The 20,567-nt window shown below is 34.6% G+C and overlaps 1 protein-coding gene across 2 annotated transcripts in view; it reads left to right on the top strand.

The window, feature by feature from the left end:
* The window catches only part of LOC100369328 (DENN domain-containing protein 5B), an 86,708-nt gene that overhangs the window by 19,618 nt on the left and 46,523 nt on the right, over positions 1-20,567 (top strand). For both annotated transcript variants that reach the window (XM_085506447.1, XM_085506446.1), the window contains exon 2: positions 9,346-9,455. In XM_085506447.1, coding sequence (XP_085362573.1) covers positions 9,346-9,455 — 110 coding nt within the window. The remainder of the gene's footprint in view (positions 1-9,345; positions 9,456-20,567) is intronic.

Below are 20,567 nucleotides of genomic sequence, written 5' to 3'. Positions count from 1 at the left end.
TTACAATCGATTTTTTTTATTAATTATTTATGGTTATTTTGTAATTTACTTGTAATTATCAATCAAAATTAGTTTGGGGAAATTTCGCTTGTCAGATGAAATTTTGTACCTGTGTAAAATTTGAAATATCTGTCTAAAGTGTAGACAAATTAATAAATGCTGCTCGGACTGATAAAAGCCTGGCTGGTAGTGACTACCATCATAAAGTAGAATTTAAGCTTAACCTGAATTATTTTTTAAAATGTTAGAAAAGTAAACAATGGTTATAAAGAGGTGCACAAGATAAATTAACATAGATGTTGCATACATTGGGATAATTATCTTTTAATGGTTCTTGAGTCTGCAACAGATGTATTATCAGAGAACAGAATCCATCAGAAATCTAGACAACTCCATCATTATGGTAATAGTTTGGTTTTCCCAGACGATGTTGCCCACGTAGTCACGTTTTCCCTCCATCTCTTGAGAATTCTGGGATGAGTCATCGTTGCGTACCTAGATAAAAAGATTGGTGACCTTGTCAATGTCAACTCCTGGCGGCTGCTTACAAGTAATGTATGGTTCATGCTTTCTGATGCAAGTTGCATACTGCATTCAAATCTCAATTCTAACCATTAGTTTTATACAAACATAATACAGAATAAACTCAATGTAATGCTTCATCTCACATTTCTTGTGGTTTTGAGGTGAGCTGCTGTTTACATGGATCAATGAAAATGTTTTAAAATAATCTAGGCATTCAACTGATAAATTTTCCTGAACTGTAGTTGACTTGTGTGAGGCCTTGAATATATGTAATTAGTCATGATATTATGCTGCAATTTCCTATTGACACATAAACATGTACATGAAAAATATTAAAGGACGATAGTTGTTGTGCAGCACATGTACGAATTATTTTACATATGTTGTACCTTTCACAATTGGTCTCATCGATAAGGACTTGACGACCCTTGACCTTTTAATAATATGAGGTTATTACAAAAAAAATAAAAAATAATGATAAAGTATGGATGATGGCAATAATCATATTGAAATACACCTACATGTAGGAGAGGTTGATGCATTCCCATACTGCCTGAGTGCATATTTTGCGGTATTCTCATGATAACCTTATTATATTATACATCATTTTCCTGCTTGTAATAATAGTTTAATGACCCCAAAATGGCAATGAAAAAAATTTTAAGCTGAGCGAACATTTGATTTCTATTTCTGTCAAGCGTTATGGTGTTTCTGAATCCGATGTAAACATAAAAGTGTTCAATTGTGACGTAAAGGTAATGCACATTCTCCAAATAAGGAAGACATTCAAAGACAACTGTAACATTTCCAAATATGTCCATATGATGTTTTACACCCTGATGAATCCTATTGTTTTTTGTGTCAGATACATGTACTGTAGAAGGATTCACTGGGTTTTAATTTTGCTTATTTCGCTAACTGGAAAATGTGCTCAATTAAAACCCAGTGAATATGTAAAATTGAGCATAGAAGTTAGAACACATTATCTGAATGATAAAACCATGAATTTAAATAATAAATCAGCAAAATTTAAACCAAGTGAAAATTAGTCATTTTACAGTACATCGTATATAACAATATTATTTATTATAATTTTGTACATTGACTTCTGCTTCTTGACTTGAAATTCACAAAGGCCACTTTATTATTACATTGATACATGTACACACATGTACTACATGTATATCCATGGCGCCTGACTATATGGTGCTCTCATGATTTTGCTTTTATAATATCCGTAGTGGTTTCGATTTATTGTTCACTGCGAGATCTTGCATAATGTGTAAATAGAATACCTTCATATTTATTGAATCCTAGGTGATGTTTTGATGCCACCACGAGGCTATGACTCTTGTTCGTCCTGTTTTTACATGCGATTGCTCACATAACACAAGATCTTGAGAAAGATGGAAAATGGTCTATTGTTACCTTATGTGTTTGAGCTGTTAGTCTTAAAATTGAATTCCCTTTATAGAATACCTACATGTACATGTATGTGTAAGTTCAAGCTAGTTTATGAACATGTGATTTGTGTAGAGATAAAATATAAAAAAAACTTCTGCTGTCAGATACCTGTGTGCGATCCATGTAAATGTACACGTACGCTTTCACCTAGCTTCTTTTATGTGCCGCCTTATTTACATAATTGCATAACCATGCGTACAACAGTCAACAGTAGTAACCCTCAGGAAACTATTCTGTTCTGATTCATCTCACTCAAACATCACATTACTTAGGGTTCAAAGATGTTATGCAATACTGTAAAACTTATTCAAATATAATATACAAATATATTACAATGTATGTTTATATGTATATTCACTAGTTCGTGAGATAAATAATACATCCTATGGTTTAAGGCAGAGAAATGTCACCTGTGCAAGTGAAAAATGACGTCCAAAATGACGATGCAAATGCTCATGGATGGACGGTTGTTTGTAGACAATGCTATGCTATAGACATCTGTATGCGCAGGTAACCCCACCTCCAACCCCCGCTTTAACTACATACATGAAAATGTATATTTACTCGTATAATGTGGATTGTTTTGCTCTGTTATTTGCACTTGTATGTGGTTTTCAGTGAGTCGCTTATCTTGGTTCACCTCTGGTGACACACTTGCACTTTAGCTTTTAAGTGCAGGTCTTTGTACCAACTACTGTGAAATACTTTATTTTTGCTTGGAATAAATTTTCGCTATTTTCGCTGTTGAAATGATTCAGTGAAAATAAAATATTTTTTTCTATATTTCGCATTCAATTTGTCAGAAATCAGTGAAAAATAAATTCCATTTATTTGATTTTATTTGAGTTATTCATATGGTCATGATAATTTGTTTAACAATTTTATTTGATAATATACATAAAACATTGTATATACATATTCCTCATCATTTTGGCTTTTCATGTACTGATAATTTGTTAATATATTAGCCAATTTTGTAAACAGCTCAACTTCAAAAGGTATTCATTCTTATAAAGATTTGCACTACTAAATAGTACATAAAAAAATATTGTATTTGTCATACGATTAATCGTTGAAATACTATATTATATTTTGAACATACATGCAGAAACACGTCTGTACGGTAATGACAAAACTCATCTTTGCTAATTTAAATGACAGTGCAGTCTAGCAGCTTGTTTTTTATCATTTTTTAAATTTTTCTATCGGGCATTGCCCTGCAGTCCAACCAGCTCAGTTGGGCTTCAATATCTATATCAGAATATGACAAATGTCATAGTAGTATAATAGAAACCAATTATCAATAATTGCACATAAATGTATAATTCAACCATTTACAGAACTGAACTCTGCCCTATCTGTTTGAATAATCAAGGTGAAACACGTATATTTTATAATAAAAATCCAATTGCACAATATTGGAGAAATCTCCCATTGTACAGCTGCCAATACAGAAAGTGGTTTGTTTAAAATTTCCCATTACATTGACGTGTATGCATTTTTGATTTATCGATAAAACTAATTTAATGTTCCGATCCGCTTGATGATTCATCCAAGCCATTAGATTGCACTTAGATAAAATGAAAGACGACAGTTCCCAGATCATCCCAAGTGATTTTCCCACGCTACTTAAAGTTTTCCACCTTCTGTCAACTACCACAGGCATCATTATAGTATAAACTCACACAAAAATATTACCTCTCATTATTTGGAATTAAGATCTCATGTTCATTCGGTTTATCAATCACATTGCCACCCGCAGATGAGAGTTTCTGTTGGTAATTGTGTCAGTTTTCAACACATTTTAGTTTGCATTGTTTCCTATAGGAATTGAAATGGTGTGAAGCTTGGTTATAATAATGGACTTGAAGATCATTACCATGTTTTTGTATCACAAGTGCTTCTAATGCAGTGGCTAAATGTGCATCCCTCTAATTTGGTTTGCATAAATTAATTGAATTACACTTGTGTCATTGAATACAGAAAATACATGTCAGTGCTGCATGTATATTTGCTCTGTTATTTTACTATTGTTAATTTGGAATTAAATTGATGTAATGTTTCAAAGTTGTTAAAAACAAATTTGCAGGTTAGCTTGTGAGCTGTGACAATTGTCACTTTTTTTTGAGATTCTGTGTCCCGTGTTGAAATCAAACATAAAAAAAAAAAATTACATATGCATTTGTATGAATGATGAAGTAAAGGTTTCTCAATGCCATGTTTTTCTCTGAAAGGGCAATATTTTGACATTGGAAATCAAATCATTTGATTTTAGTGCAGTGTTCTCACCCCCAAAAATGAAATATTGTTTCTCCAGAATTAAACAGTTGGGAACCCCTACTCTATAATTTGCTGTCCAGAGGCAAAAAACTCTTTAGTCGCATATGTTAAATCCACACTTTTGATGCATTATGCAAGATATTGCAGTGAATGGAAAATCCATATAAACAGTTGGCTCAGGCATTGATAGGAAAAACTATGGTAACCATATATGTACTTATTAGACAGGATAGTGTCTCATCAAAGATTTGAAAAAAAGAGGGGGAATTTGCACACACTAAGAAATATTAGGGTCAATCCCCAGAAATTGGTATATATAATGCAATCATGTCCTGGATGAAACACTGCAGATTTAATATAAGTGTAAACATGTGCACTTCTAATAAATCAAATACAGTACCGCAATGCATCTATTTCTAAACTCAAAATATATGTATATTGACTAATGCATAATGTACTCGGTAGAGCTTATGAAATTAAGTTTGCTTTCTTAATTCAATTTATCTTAATGAAGGTTATAGTATAAATATAGTTAATATGTCCTGTGAATGAGAGAAATAATGTTTATATATAAATTCTAATGAGCTGGACGCAGTTAATAGAATAAGTCACCCTAATAACTAGGGGTTATTTTTATAACTTGACATTGCAAATGTACAATGAGCATGTATTTTATAGGCATACTGCATCACTGATCACTGTGCTATTTGGTACAAGACAAGCATGGGAAAGTTAGACTTTTTCGCAGTTTGGCAAAACTTTATATTATTTTCACCCATATAGGGAGGATTTTTCGTTGAGCAAATTGTGAGAATTTTAAGAATTTTAATTCTTGGCATTGAAACGGTGATACAGTGGCCCCTCGCTAAGTCGCGGGTGTCGGGATCCAAGCAAAAACCGCGACTTATCGAGGGCCGCGACTTACCGAGGGACGTCGTGAAAGAGGGAGGTCGTGCATTGAAAAACATATAAAAAGCACATATAAACCCTCGGTTTAGTTAATTGATGTGTCATCACATGTGTCAGGCAGTATTCGAATAAAATCATGACTATGTTTGCTGTAAACATTGTGTTGATTATTTTGTTTGTGTCCGATATTATGTGGGTCGCTTGCTGTTGCTTGCGACTTCGACGGTAACAGCTTCCAAAATAAACCAGTTTCATCGCAATTATAAACTTGTTCGTCAAAATAACCACCTTCATAGATATTTTTTCTCAGTTTTTCGGGAAAAGTTCTGACAGCGTCCATGTTCACAGATCGAGCTTGGATTGAGACTGCGTGTGTCGATAGCGTGTCCTCTTTGCCATCGCAAGAACTGGCCTCAAATTCAAAGTCGTCATATCTGAGTTGTGTGCTTTGCATTGGGTGATGGGACCAGATAGTGGAGTTCTGGCAGACCGTTCTTGAAGAAACGTAAACAGCTTTATCGGTGTCATCATTGTCGGACACTTTCGCATGTTTTTCTGTTCAGTCCCGCCTCTTGGTCAACTTTGAAAACAAATTTACTTTTCATTTCTTACCCACCCACAAATAGTGGGTTCAACCACGGCTAGATCACGTGCAACCCATAACTTGGTTTCACCTCTACTTGACACGGTCGATCGCCGTGAGTTTATGGCGTACGAACAGGCTGGATAGCTTTTGCTTTGACATGCTGCTCAATTGAGAAATAGAGATCAGAATTCTATGAATTCAACTCATTGTAGCGAGTTTTTTTTAGAGGTATACCAAATGGGACCGGCCAAGAAGTATGTACGGTCACTACTCGACACCCCTGTTGACACCTTGAGTAAGGCCGCCGTCACCCATTTCGTCTCAGCAATTGACGGACAGTGGGTGTTAAGTTGTCTCTTTAACGGTTAGTTAAAAACACTATGCCACGAAACATTAGTCTGTGTACTTCAAAACTGCTGTCAAAACACAATAGAAATTTTGGGAGCCATCCAAGTACCCGCGACTTAGCCGAATCGCGACTTACCGAGGCGCGACTTAGCGAGGGGCCACTGTAATTTGAATTCTCAGCATTGAAACTGAGAATTTGAATTCTCGGCATTGAAACAGTGAGAATTTGAATTCTCGGCATTGAAACAGCGGGAATTTGAATTCTCAGCATTGAAACAGCGGGAATTTGAATTCTCGGCATTGAAACAGCGGGAATTTGAATTCTCTGCATTGAAACAGCGGGAATTTGAATTCTCGGCATTGAAACAGCAAGAATTTGAATTCTCGGCATTGAAACAGTGAGAATTTGAATTCTCATCTTTGAAACAGTGAGAATTTGAATTCTCGACATTGAAACAGTGAGAATTTGATATCTTGTCAAACTGCGTAAAACGGTTTGTTTCTTGCACTAGTTTTGCACTTGTTAACAATGGTGCAATTCACAAGCCCATTCAACTAAACTACCAAATTAGTATATTTTGTACCTCCAGAAATGGCTTGTCATTGCCATCCAAGGACTATACTGAAAAACCTGTAAGTCTGTGAAGCTACAAATAAATTAATTGTTCCCTCCCCTCCCAGTATACTCAAGCATCAAGTTAGGTCATGAACACATTTCTACATGTATGTGTTCCGATCATTATGAAAATTAATTTTCTATTGTCAATATTTGTGACTGAACACCTGTATGCCTCAAGTCAGCTGGTGTACAACTCAAGCACTTACCGGGATGAAATGAATTTTCTATTTTGCATCATTTCAAGGATTTTCACAAGAACTGTGCACATTATCTATGCAATTGTAGCTTTGGGTAACATATATAACTACTAGTGCAGCAGGATTTAATACTTCAGTACATATTCAACTCTTTATTGAAAAGCTTTTCATATCTAATTTCTACAAAAACACATTTAAAAAGAATTATTACCATTATATCCAAATAAAGAATTGTAAGACTAATTAAGGGGAAACACTTCAGGGAGTACTGCATTATATTCCAATACAGGTTTCAACATTTCCTGTTTACATACTACAGTAATGTGACATCGATTATCTTGATACTTGGAGAGAAACCAAACAAATGATAAGTGGTGTGGTGAAAGAAATGAGTGATTAGTTTTTATAGTGCTTCAGAACCACTTCAGTTTACATGTACTGGTGTATGCTATTTTGATTACCTACCTGTATTTGCTCTATTAAAAGCGCAAAACAAGTACAACAACAAATTGTATTGGTTTATCTGGTGAATCGCTTTATACATGTACATGTGTATACATAATATCGCTATATAAACTTTTAAATTAAGGTTTTTGTGACACTTACTAACTTTGGAAGTAATTATATCAGCAAAGTTTTACTCATTTTATAACAATTCCAGTAGCAGTACATCTGGGAAATTAATCCCTGTGCTGCAAAGTTGACGTTGGGAGAATTTGAAATTACAAAATCCATATGTGACTGAACACCAAATTTCACCAAAACGCATATTGGTGAATGTCTGAATACAGGTATATAGCTAAAACATTAATATCCACTGCCTAGCTTTGTACACGTACTTCTAATAAAATACTAGTAGGCTCTTTGTTCCTGCTAGCAACATGTATTATTCTAACTATACCTTGTTTTTTTCATATCCAAGGGTTAAACCAAACCAAATAAATAATTATTTTGTTTTGGCAGGATTTAAAGTGGGAGGGTCGTCACCTACCCATGTGGGAATTGAGTCCCAAGCGACGATAACAACACACACTAAAACACAAAGGCTCATGGGCAGATGCTTGTTTGTAAACAATGACACACTATGGCCAATTGACGCATACGCAGGTGACGACTACCCAGCTTTAAGTAAACCAAACTCATACTCCACTCCAGTAGTTATTCTACTTTGCAAACATTAGGTCATTTATGTAAACACATAATGCTTTTAAATGAGCAAATGTATAATTCTCATAACTCATGTGACTTCAAGAACAATATTTCCCTCCATGCAATGGCCCTCAACAACTTAGGGGTAGGTCTACGTGTTGTACTCCAAGTATAAATCAGACACTTCTTTACATTGAAATAAAGCCTGACGGAATCAAAAGAAATAAATCAACATTGTATATTTTCTAGTACATATAACTGTTTGTTTTTTAGTATATTAAATATGTGTACTCCGTTAAACACATCCATAATATCAGATTAAATTTAAAAAAAATACATATTAATTAGTAATACGGTTCAATTTTCATAATTAGGAGAAGGGTCGCAGCATATCATTATTAATGTCAATGCTTCCTGTCGCTGCCTGACTCAATTTAACCTGTTTTACTGCAAAGTAAGCCAACATCAAATCTAATCATCCATTTAAGGTAAAAGTAAGTCAAGGCTGTTTTGCTTTTGCTGATATTCTATGTGTACATGTATCTGCTCAATTGTGGAATAGTCCACATTGAGTGTTATTGAATATATAAAGCAGTGATGGATGTGAAATGTATTGATTCTCTCTTCTCAGTTGAGTAGTTTGTTGTTTGTGCACAGAATTGCATAATGGCTTTTTTTTTTCCATCACTGACCAATCTACCAGCTGCATTCTGATCTCCTACAAAAATGGATTCTCCGGGATTTTTTTAAACAAGGGAACAGGGGCGCAGTGCTCTCATGCCATGGCCATGCGCCCCTTTACCCTGGGAAGCAGATCCCTCTGGCTACCATAAAATTCTGATTGACCAGGGATCACATGTGGTCACAGTCTTCAACTGTGACCTGTCTGATACTTTATGCTCCAGTTTAACTTATAATTATAAAAAAATTCACACCCTGGTAGGGAGAACCTTATTTTCTCTACTTAATTGGTGGTGCCGCTGAACTGCAGTGCTTCCTCTTGCAGTTTTTTTCGGTGTACATGTGATTTTTGTATCAGATTAGAATTTTATTTTGAAATGATATATATTTTGTTGATTAAAGAATTAAGTGTCGATTCAGTTTTAATTCAGTTTTAATGCAGTTTATAAGCATGAATATTTCTTATATATTTTAATAATTATTTAAAAAGTGAAATATTGTCAACTGTATCTCAAATCAACAATTCTAATCAGTCCCACTGTATACAATATACCGGTACACTTATTTTTGTACTTTTTTACTTTCAGGCGACCATTTGCAATATCAACCGTTACAAAGATCATATAAATCTAAAGTGCTTGCACACTTCCCAGAAAGCAATGAGTGGTCACCGTTTAACAAAGATGCGGTTGGCATGGTAAGTAAACAGTGTAAGTGATTGGTTGTGATTGGCTATTTGCAGTCACATGATCATTCTACCTTTTTCTCAAAACATGATTGTTTGTTAACAATCCACATGACATTTCTGTTCATGGGTATGGTATACTCTGATTGGCTGTTTGTAGTCACATGATCATGCTACAATTTCCTCAATGCATTAAGATTGGCTTTAACAATTACATGGTTTTAGTTTCACATGACATTTTTAGCTATATTTTGGTGAATATTTTTTTCATTTTTGGTAAGAAGTGATATTTTTGAATTCTTGTTAAAACCGCAAGTCCAATTGCTTTGATATTACATATATATGTACTACATGTGGACCTCTTTCAGATTTGTGGTAATATCTTCAATTATCTAATTTTAATGATTATTTTTGGTGAAAAGTGATATTTTTGAATTCTTGTTGAAAACAGTAAGTCCTGTTGCTTTGATACTATACATATTGTTCATTTTTTAATGATATCTTCAGTTTTTTAATTGAAATGTGCATTGCTCACAGCGAAGCCATCTCAGCCGAGAGGCTGCTTGTTTGTATCTCAGGCTGTAGTCTGTAGCAACATGTAGTGTTTGTTATTGTGGTGACTAAAATAGACGTCTAAAAGTTTATCTATGATGCCTCTGCATTAAATTTAAAGTCTTGCATAATACTGAAAAAGTTGTAATGAATTGGTGTCAATGCGGACATGTAGGTAACCAGTTTTCTGGTTACTATGTGAACGAGTTCTATTGTACTAACCACAGTTACTGAGGTAGTGCCAACATGAAACCTTCATGCATGTTATAAATGTGGTATTACATTTGTTTGCATTTTTACAAGCATTCTCAGTTTGTTTTAGATTGCCAGTGTCTGATTGGTTGCTTGCAGACATGTGATGCATTTTAATCATCTATGATAGGTTAGGTAGAATCACATGACCTAGTATAATATTGATTGGTTTTGTATGGATCACATGCAAATTTTTCATTTTAGTGTCCCTGTTTGTTTCTTTTGTGATTCACTAAAAATTCTAGCATGCAGAAAACACCTAAAATTTATGAAAACTAAACGAGTCCTTGGCATTTAGTGTGATTTACATGTAATTTTGTTGAATCACTTGGAATTATTTTCAATTGACAAGGTAATACTGTTGATTTCATCATCAAGTAATCCAGCGTTTCGCTGGAAATCTTGTTAATTTGAATTACGAACTTCCTGTTTGCTGCTGGCTTATGTCTCGTGATATTTACGTGTCTACGAACAAATCTTGAGGTAGATATTGAAACTGTCTATTACTTGTATGTTTCATGGTATAATATCCCTGCCTGAATGGGATCAATTGTGTAATATAATTACCATTGGGTATAATATCCTCCTCTACTTTGACGTCACGGAATACGAGAGATTACTGTTAAAGCGTAGGCTAGAGAAAAGCTTATGTATGCGATATAAACGGGCTGACATGTACGTCTCACATAGAAGTGCTAGCTTTATAATAAGTGAAGGGATTTTCACTAATAGTGGCGACAGCAATTTCCTTGTAGCTGTCTCTTCACATCCCTAATGGAAGGTCTAGCCACCTACTATTTTAAATTGTTGTTGTAGAGCAAGATTAGTTTCATCTCCTACTTCTAAAGGTGGACCACCTGCCCCCTACAAAATGCTGAAACATCTACTATATTTGTTCTCTTAGTAACATATGCACCAGAGTATTAGCCAGCCGCCAGTCCACCCACCAAACAGACTGGCAACTTTGATTTTGGACTGGCAACTTTATCCCATTTTTTTTGTTTTTTCCTGTTGTTCTTTGATAATTTTATAGAAAATATATCGAAAACCATCTTCATTTTCATGAAGTTGAATTGTTTTGAACTGGCAGTTGCAATTTCCTGGCTAACAGCCTAATATACACTTACTTAAATGACAGAGTTGTGTACAGTATATGGCTAAAGTAACTCATATTATATACATGTAGTTGAATTTTTAAGTGTAATCAAGTATAGAGTAAATGACGTTTTTGTTTCTGCATGCTTCTTGTGGAGATTTGCTTCTACATGTAAAGGAACAAATAAAATATTTCCTTCGGTATATATCTTAATGCATAATTTTTTTTTCATTTTATGAAAACTTTAACTTAACAAAATCACAATCCAAAATATTGACATTCAGTCAGTAATGTATCTTTAGTATTGGCCCTGAATTTGGGTTCTTGTAGAATCTCTCTCTTCTATCATGCATGCACTTCTAATACAGCATTATGTTATTTTGTCGTTTCTGAGGCTAATTCATTACTACATTTACTGTATAGTTTTAGCAAGATTACTGTGTTTGAATTCTGAAAAGTCGAGCCTATTTCATTTGCGTCACTGGGTTTTTAATCCGCTGAGCAACAAATTTAAGTTGAATTTCCAAAACCTACATTGTTAGTCCCTGTTCGGACGCAGTCTGAAAATGGGGATTACCGATTGACCTGTGTGCTTGCATTCATGCGTCTGTCTGAACCTGTATCTTAGACATGTGTGGACTAATTACATTCAAACTTCATACACATACATCATACATAATAGTACCGGTACATATGCACATCAATTTGTTCCACAATCTGATTTAAGATAGCTGAATGACATTTTTTTGCTGAAAAATCATTAAAATCAAGTATTTCTGGCATCCCAGAACTGGATCATGGCTGTTTACAGATGAATTTTGTTCAAACTTGGTACATACATTTAAGTACCTGGGTTCTTATGCCACAATGACCAATAAACTGGACACCAGGGATCCAGGTGAGGAAGGGTAGTGCATCATCAGCCTTTGCACAGCTGAGTAAAGTGTGGAGAAGTAAAACCAGCCTGAAGGCTAAACTTCTCATATACAATGCTGTGATAATCACCACACTACTGTACGGAGCAGAGACGTGGACTACCACCCTCAGGGAAGAACACAAGCTGGATGCCTTTGACAATCGGTGCCTCAGAAGGATCCTGGGAGTACGATGGTTCCATCGAGTACGGAATTCAGCCATAAGGGAGAGAACTCAACAGCCACCAGTCTCCCTACGGTTGCGGCAAAGGCGACTCGGATGGTTCGGACATGTACCGGTATGTCATATAGGGCCAGAGAGACTACGGTACCTAGGGCCCTGATGGATTGGAATTCAGAGGATGTAGGCAGCCGGCGGAAGAGAAGAAGGCATTCGACAAGATGGAAGGAGGCAGTTGAGAGGGAAGCGAGGTCAGCTGGAGTTACTGGTGACATCTGCTCCCTTGCTGCAGACCAACAAGAATGGCGAAACATGGTTGCACTAGTGGCGATGTAACCGCCTTGGTTGCGAAAATAATTAAAAAAAAAACATACATTGAACATTCTAGGACTTTGATGCATATCATTTTGTTTCAGAATGGCTTCTGGATTCATATCTCTGTCATGTTTATGTTCACACTATATTACTATAAACAAAACTATATATCTCAAATTTGATAACTGACAGGGACTGTACCATGCATGACTTGTTTTGTTTTTTTATATATTTTTATATGCACAATGTATAAAAACCCGTAGTCAATAGAAAACTATGTCCATTAGGTCTAAGTGTAGAAGAAGAAAAAATGGGTAAAAAAAAATTATGGGTGAGGAAAATACGGTGCACAAAGGAATTAATGGATGTAAACCAAATACTTAGTACATCGAAATTGTTAACTGGTAATCATAGTCTTTAGTTAATATAACCAGACATTTTGGTTTAAACATGTAGTAGTATTAGAATACATGTAGGTATTGAAATGTTAGTCACAAATCTATATTTATCTGTTCTGCTAGCTTTTTTTAAAACCAGAAGTTTCAGATAACCAATTATATGTACTGTATTAATGTTCTATTAAAAGCGTATGCTACATACAAACATGTACATACATGTGTGTGGTCTTTCAAATGGTACCCTTTTTACCACCAGACTTTCTCGCCAAAGTTTTTCTTCATATTTTTCTTGTATTCTCCAATATTTCTGGAAATGAACCCTAATTTTGGAGCCAACAGACAAAATTTGAGTAAATTTTCGGTTTTCACTCAAATTTTGGCTATTTTTGTACCAAGTTTCTGAAGGAAAGTGCAGACTATATATAAACAGAATTATTTTGTGAATTTGTGATGAAAAGAGGGAACTGGTGGTGAAAAGGTTAATGATGATGTATGTTAATAATAAGCACAATTTTGCAAGACAGCAAATACAAATATAAGCATGCCCCATGAAACTTATATAAAGCTCCCACACTTTGAAGCAGATGAGGGTGGGTAGAACTGAAGAATCAGCTGTTTCCCCAGTTATTAAAGTTGGTGTGTATCATTTGAAATGTTTTTATGGTATAAATGTTTTAAAATGAAATTGTGAACAAAACGTTTTGGATATATCATGTACATTTGTATTTGAAAAGATTCCAGCTGCTATGCCAACCATTTCAAATTGATTGTTTCAAAAGAAAAATGTTTTTTGACTTCTGAAAACTTAAGGTGAAATAATAAATCAGTTATATTTCTACATGTACGATGGTAATGCCATGTATGCATTCACATGGCACTGTGATAATTGTACATTGATCTAGGTGTTCACTTCAGGAAGCCCTCAGTTTTCAGAATTTCCAATGCTTTACAAATGTACACATGACGAAATTATAAATCAGTTATAATCCATTTGTTTGTACGCAGTGTATGATGATACTGCCAAACTTATACATGTACCAGTTGCTTTATAAGAAGCGCATCTCCAATAGAAACACATACATTTACTGGTATTGTATAATTAATCAGGGATTTTTTTTTAAACAAGAGAAATTACCCTGGGAAGCAGATCCTCTGGCAACCATAAAATTCTGAATGACCAGGGATCACATGTGACCACAGTCTTCAACTGTGACCTGTCTGATATTAATTTTGGCCCCAAGGAAGCCATAGAATGCTCCATTTTAATTTACAATTATCCAAAACTCCACACCCTGATAGGGAAAACCCTATTTCCTCCACGTAATTGGTGCCAACGCTAAATTGCAGTGCTCCTTCTTGCAGTTTTTTTCTAGAAAACCCCTGATGAATCATTAAAATAGAATTTATTTCCCCCATAGAGACAAAACTGTCGTTTACATTGCGTAGACCTGTCCACTTCTTATAGACCGAACACTATATGCACTCAAATGGCATAAAGTACATCAATCCAGATGTTTACTTTAGAAAACCATTAATTTTCAAAATGACCAATGCTTACATGTATGTTGGAATAAATCAATTATGTTTGTACATAGGTATATACATGTATGTACATTGATATTGCTAAGTGCATGCACTCAAGACTGTACTATGATTACTTTGACCTATACTGTTATCCCAGGAGCTGGCTAATACTCATAATACAGTATATGTTATTTTCTTAATAATCTTGTATCATGAAGTCCTCGAGTTTCATTCTAATCTCGCTTGAGTGATTAATTTGTCATCCTCTTGATTAGATGATGGATTCGTTCTAATAATAACATTGCATCCAATGGTGTAATTATCACTTTTCACTTACAATACGTCTTCCATCGTCATCCACTTTCTGTCACTTTAATAAATGAGATATGTATTAATTTCCAATTGGTTCTTTTATGTCACATGGGAACTGGGGATCTCCAGTGATTGGTTCTTTTAGATCACATGTCACTGTAATAAAATGAGATATGTAAAAGATCTAGCATTTGTGACCCTGTAATATCTGATTATCTTCCAGAGTCTTGTATTAATTTCCAATTGGTTCTTTTATGTCACATGGGAACTGGGGATCTCCAGTGATTGGTTCTTTTAGGTCACATGTCACTGTAATAAAATGAGATATGTAAAAGATCTAGCATTTGTGACCCTGTAATATCTGATTATCTTCCAGAGTCTTGTATTAATTTCCAATTGGTTCTTTTATGTCACATGGGAACTGGGGATCTCCAGTGATTGGTTATTTTAGGTCACATGTCACTGTAATAAAATGAGATATGTAAAAGATCTAGCATTTGTGACCCTGTAATATAAGATTATCTCAGAGTCTTGTATTTAATTTCCTATTCGTTTATTTAAGCAAAGATCTTAGAAACAAGGTCTATAATTTTAGTCATATGAGAACTGGGGAGACAATTGAGTCTCACTGATTGGTTCCTTTAGGTCACGTGAGAACAGTTGTGTCTCACTGATTGGTTCTTTCAGATCACATGAGAACAGTTGAATCTCCCTGATTGGTTCACAGGGTAGACAGTATCAATCAGTTTATTTTAGGGTGTTTTCCGCCAAATTAAATATGACATATTGCTAAAAGTATTAAAGAAATTACCTCGTATTGTTCATCAAATAAATAACAAAAAACCTTAGTCATTCAAATTTTCTTTCTAAAAGTGCTAAATGTATGTATGTATTTACTGGACTCTCTAGACCAGTTGAAATAATTCTTAATTTTACATGTATGGTTTGTATGTTTTTTAGTCCCCGTTCGGACGCAGTCCAAAAACGGGGACTTATGTTTTTACCTCAGTGCGTCCGTGTTTCCATGCGCCCAGACCTGTATCTTAGAAATGCCTGGACCAATCACAATCAAACTTCACACATACATCATACATGATATCATACATATGCACATCAATTTGTTTCTTGATCTGATTCAAGATAGCCGAATGGCGGCCATTTTTGTTCTAAAAATCATCAAAATCAAGCATTTTTCGGCTGTTTACAGATGGGTTTTGTTCAACATTTTGTTGGACATTATAGGACTTTGATGCACATCATTTTGTTTTCAGATAAGATGCAAAATGGCCGACTGGCGGCCATTTTGTTTTAATAAATGTGGTTCTAGTGCTATATCTCACTGACTTGCTGTGACTGACTATGTTCAAATTTTAAATATTTATTATACATCATGTCATAGATATACAAATATATTGGTTTGACAATCCTGTTAAAAATGGTCGAATGGTGGCCAATTTTGTGCTAAAAAATCATCAAAATCAAGCATTTCTCGGCTGTTTACAGATGGATTTTGTTCAAACTTGGTATATACATGTATGTTCGACATTATAGGACCTTGATGCACATTTTGTTTTTTAATTAAGATTAAAAATGGCCGACTGGCGGCCATTTTTTTCAATGAATATGGCTCTAGTGCCATAGCTCTGACTTGCTGTGACTGCTTATGTTCAAATTTTAAATATTCATTATACTTCATGTCATAGATATACAGATATACAGTTTGACGATCATATTAAAAATGGCCGAATGGTGACCATTTTTGGGTTAAAAAATCATCAAATATCAAGTATTTCTTGCAATTATGGATGGATTTTGTTCAAACTTGGTACATACATTAGACATAACGAGTTCCCGATGCACGTTATTTTATTTTTTAGATCGGATTCAGAATGGCTGACTAGTGGCTATTTTGTTTTAATGAGTGGGCTTCAAGAGCCTTATCTCTGACATGCTTTGACCGACTATGTTCAAATTTTATATATTCATTATACATGTACTCAAAATGGCTGATTTTGTTTAGTTAATGCTGTTCCAGAGAAATATCTCTCAATACTAGTTTGACGATCAGATACAAATGTCAATCATTTAAATGTTAAACAATCATCATAATCATATTTCTGACATATTTATATTCCAGCTATATTACTATAAACAAAACTATTTATCTGAAATTTGATAACTAACAGGGACTATGCCATGCATGGCTTGTTTCGTATTCTGTCTAACATCCATATCTTTTTATTTTTCCCTTTGGATAATCATAAAGGCAAAATGTTATGAAAGTCACTTTGATTCCTCTGTCAGATGTTCACAGCTTCAATATTTCACAATTTTGATAGACTTGTGAAAATAAAAGTAATTACCATATTTGCTCCAATAGTAGCACATCTTAAATAGTAGCGCATACATTGTATAAACCTAAAATCACATTTGTTGAATACTAAATCATTCAGGTATTACTTGTTTTGACATTAGAAACACCTCTGTAATTACGTAAGCACATCCCCAACTAATAAAGTAAATACTGTACAATATATTTGCAGGTCCAGTTTTGACCAAGAAGCAAGTATACAACTTTGGGCTATTTAAAATAATGATACTTCCTAAATTAATGATGTGGATATTGGGAAATGATTTATTGGGTCATTTCAGAGGGAAGAATTGAGGGGATAATTTTTCCTTCGGGGTATGATCTAAAAAGAAATATTGCTTTCAAAATAATTAAAGATTTTCTATAGAGAGCAGTTTAAATTAAAAGCCAATTCATTTACAGTGAGATCACGTCATCAACATTTAAAAATTGTTATTGCCACAAAATGTAAATGTGAGAACATCTGTTTTTTTGCAAATCGCACCATAATCACGAACCGCACATCAGGATACACGTTTGTGATAATGTGTATATATCACAAAAAGATACTTAATCTTTATTTTTTTTCCAGTTCATTCCTCCAGGCTCCTTCCCAGTGTGTGACCATCAACTACACATTCTCGAAACACAAAAACTTTTCTCCAACATATATTGTACTTAAGAATACAGAATTATGACCTGACAAGTCCAAATACACATCCTTCCTTCCTCCTATCCTGCTATAAATCATATATCTTGCACTTTATTAAGCCATTGAATCTATGCAAACCCTAAAGGCATTCACATATCCGTACACTTGATATTCTCTTTCATTATAAAATGGCTTGCAGGCAGACATAAAACACACTCGCCTTGTGTGTATTTCCTACTATCATCCTGTGTTCATGATGATTTATCACAGCTATTTGTACAAATCTCTGTTTTCAGACCAAGCCTTATGTGGCTTGCATTAGTCATTATTATACTAATGGGCAATTCAAGGACATATCCATATTTCTATCTTGATGTGCTTTTTTTGAATTATGCTGTTCTTTATCTCAGACAACCAAGCTGAGTCTTGATGTAGTATTGCAATAGTTTAAGAATTTGTATTACAATGTATATAGACGAAGTCCGAAAACGGGGACTTATAATTCGGTCTCCGTCCGTTGGTGCGTCCGTCCGGAGTCATATCTCAGAATCCCTTGGACTGATTCCGTTCATTCTTTGCATGTGCCTAGTACCTTATGTGCGACATATGCACATGCAGTGGCTTAGCGATTTGATTCAAAATGGCTGACTGGCAGCCATCTTGTTTTTTAAAAATGTTGTATTTTGGACATGCTTTGTCAGTTGTCATTCAAACTTGGTACATAGATTATACATGTTAAGATACATGTCCATGACAATTTATTCCGCAATTGGATCAAAGATGTCGACTGGCAGGCATCGTGTGTGTTTTTTTTTATGCTGTATCTTGGACGTGCTCTGTCAGTTTTCTTTCAAATTTGGCACATACATGTACTTTATACATGTTAGGATGCATGTCCATGACAATTTGTTTCAAAATCTGGTCAAGGATGGCCGATTGACAGCCATCTGACTTTTTGGCCTTACTACTATATTTCCACAATTTATGTACTATTTTCATTCGTATTTGGCACATACATCATACATATCAGTGTGTTTCATAATCAGATCAAAGATGACCGAATAACGGCTGTTTTTATTTTTGGTGTAAATGAACAATCTGTTGTATACGCCACTTGGAACTCATTAAGTTTCAAGGACACGCTTGCAACAACCCCTCCACTTTAATATGACGAGCACAAAGAGAACTTTCAAAAATTTAACGGGGACTGTGTCATTTTCAATAACTTGTTTTCACTGAATTATCCCTTCAATGAAAATAGCAAAAATGAATTCCAAGCTAAAAACAAAGGTGTATACAGTATTATTTTGACCATGGACACACCTTCATTGAATATTTTAGATCTGCATGTGCTATTAATAGAACAAATACGATATTTATAATTGGTGGTGCAATGTACCTGTGTTTTTGATAGTTCTCATTAAATATAATAACCACCATATTGTGTTGCCTTTCGAGATATTAAATACAGTGTGTGCAGCTCATGAAAAATTATCTCTAAAAAGAGAGTTACATTAGATTTGCAGATTATATGTTTGTTTCAAATCAAATACATACATGTACATGTGAACTACCGGTACATACATACCGAAAATCACAAATTCACAGTTCAAAACAATTTATTTAAAGAATTAGAAAAACGTATATTAAATGTTAAAAAGGTTTAATATCCATCTAAACCTAGAACTTATTAAGTAGCTTCCAAATTGCCAGTAATTTGGTGATTGAGTCTAACATACTTACGTGTACAATATGTGAATCTAACTCTAATAAACAGAGCACTGAATGGTACTCACTTGTTTGCATTGTGCATAGAAGCTAGTTAATCTTGATTCTCTAATTTAACTTATAAGTCTAAACTAATTATTCTTGGACATGCTTGCACTAACTGAGAATTAGCTCTTTGCGGTCATGTGACCTCGAAATGCACAAATGCACAGTCCTCTGAGTGCATTTCCTGGACAAAATTACAATAAATTATGAGAATAGTGCTATATAAGCAGTGCATTTCAAGGACACTGTATCAAGAGTTCCTCTGTGTGCAATTCATTGACAAATTACTATAAATTATGGAATTACTGCTACATTATACAAATGTACACCACATATATGTTTCAACTGTGCAATTTTCAAGGATACCTGACTGACATACAGTTCCTGAACATGTGACTGTAATGATCATAGCCTATTCTTGCTATATAAAGTGTCTACCCTGCTTGCTATTTCTTGGGTATGTGACTGTAATGATCAAAGCCTATACTCAGTATCCAGTGTCTACCCTGCTATTCCTGGGTATGTGACTGTAATGATCAAAGCCTATACTCAGTATCCAGTGTCTACCCTGCTATTCCTGGGTATGTGACTGTAATGATCAAAGCCTATACTCAGTATATACAGTGTCTACCCTGCTATTCCTGGTATGTGACTGTAATGATCAAAGCCTATACTCAGTATCCAGTGTCTACCCTGCTATTCCTGGGTATGTGACTGTAATGATCAAAGCCTATACTCAGTATCCAGTGTCTACCCTGCTATTCCTGGGTATGTGACTGTAATGATCAAAGCCTATACTCAGTAT

The sequence above is a fragment of the Saccoglossus kowalevskii genome, chromosome 12, assembly GCF_978046115.1.
Source record: "Saccoglossus kowalevskii chromosome 12, keSacKowa6.1, whole genome shotgun sequence".
Classification (NCBI taxonomy): domain Eukaryota; kingdom Metazoa; phylum Hemichordata; class Enteropneusta; family Harrimaniidae; genus Saccoglossus; species Saccoglossus kowalevskii.
Note: the sequence above shows the minus strand (reverse complement) of the source record. Positions and strands in the feature narration are given on the sequence as shown.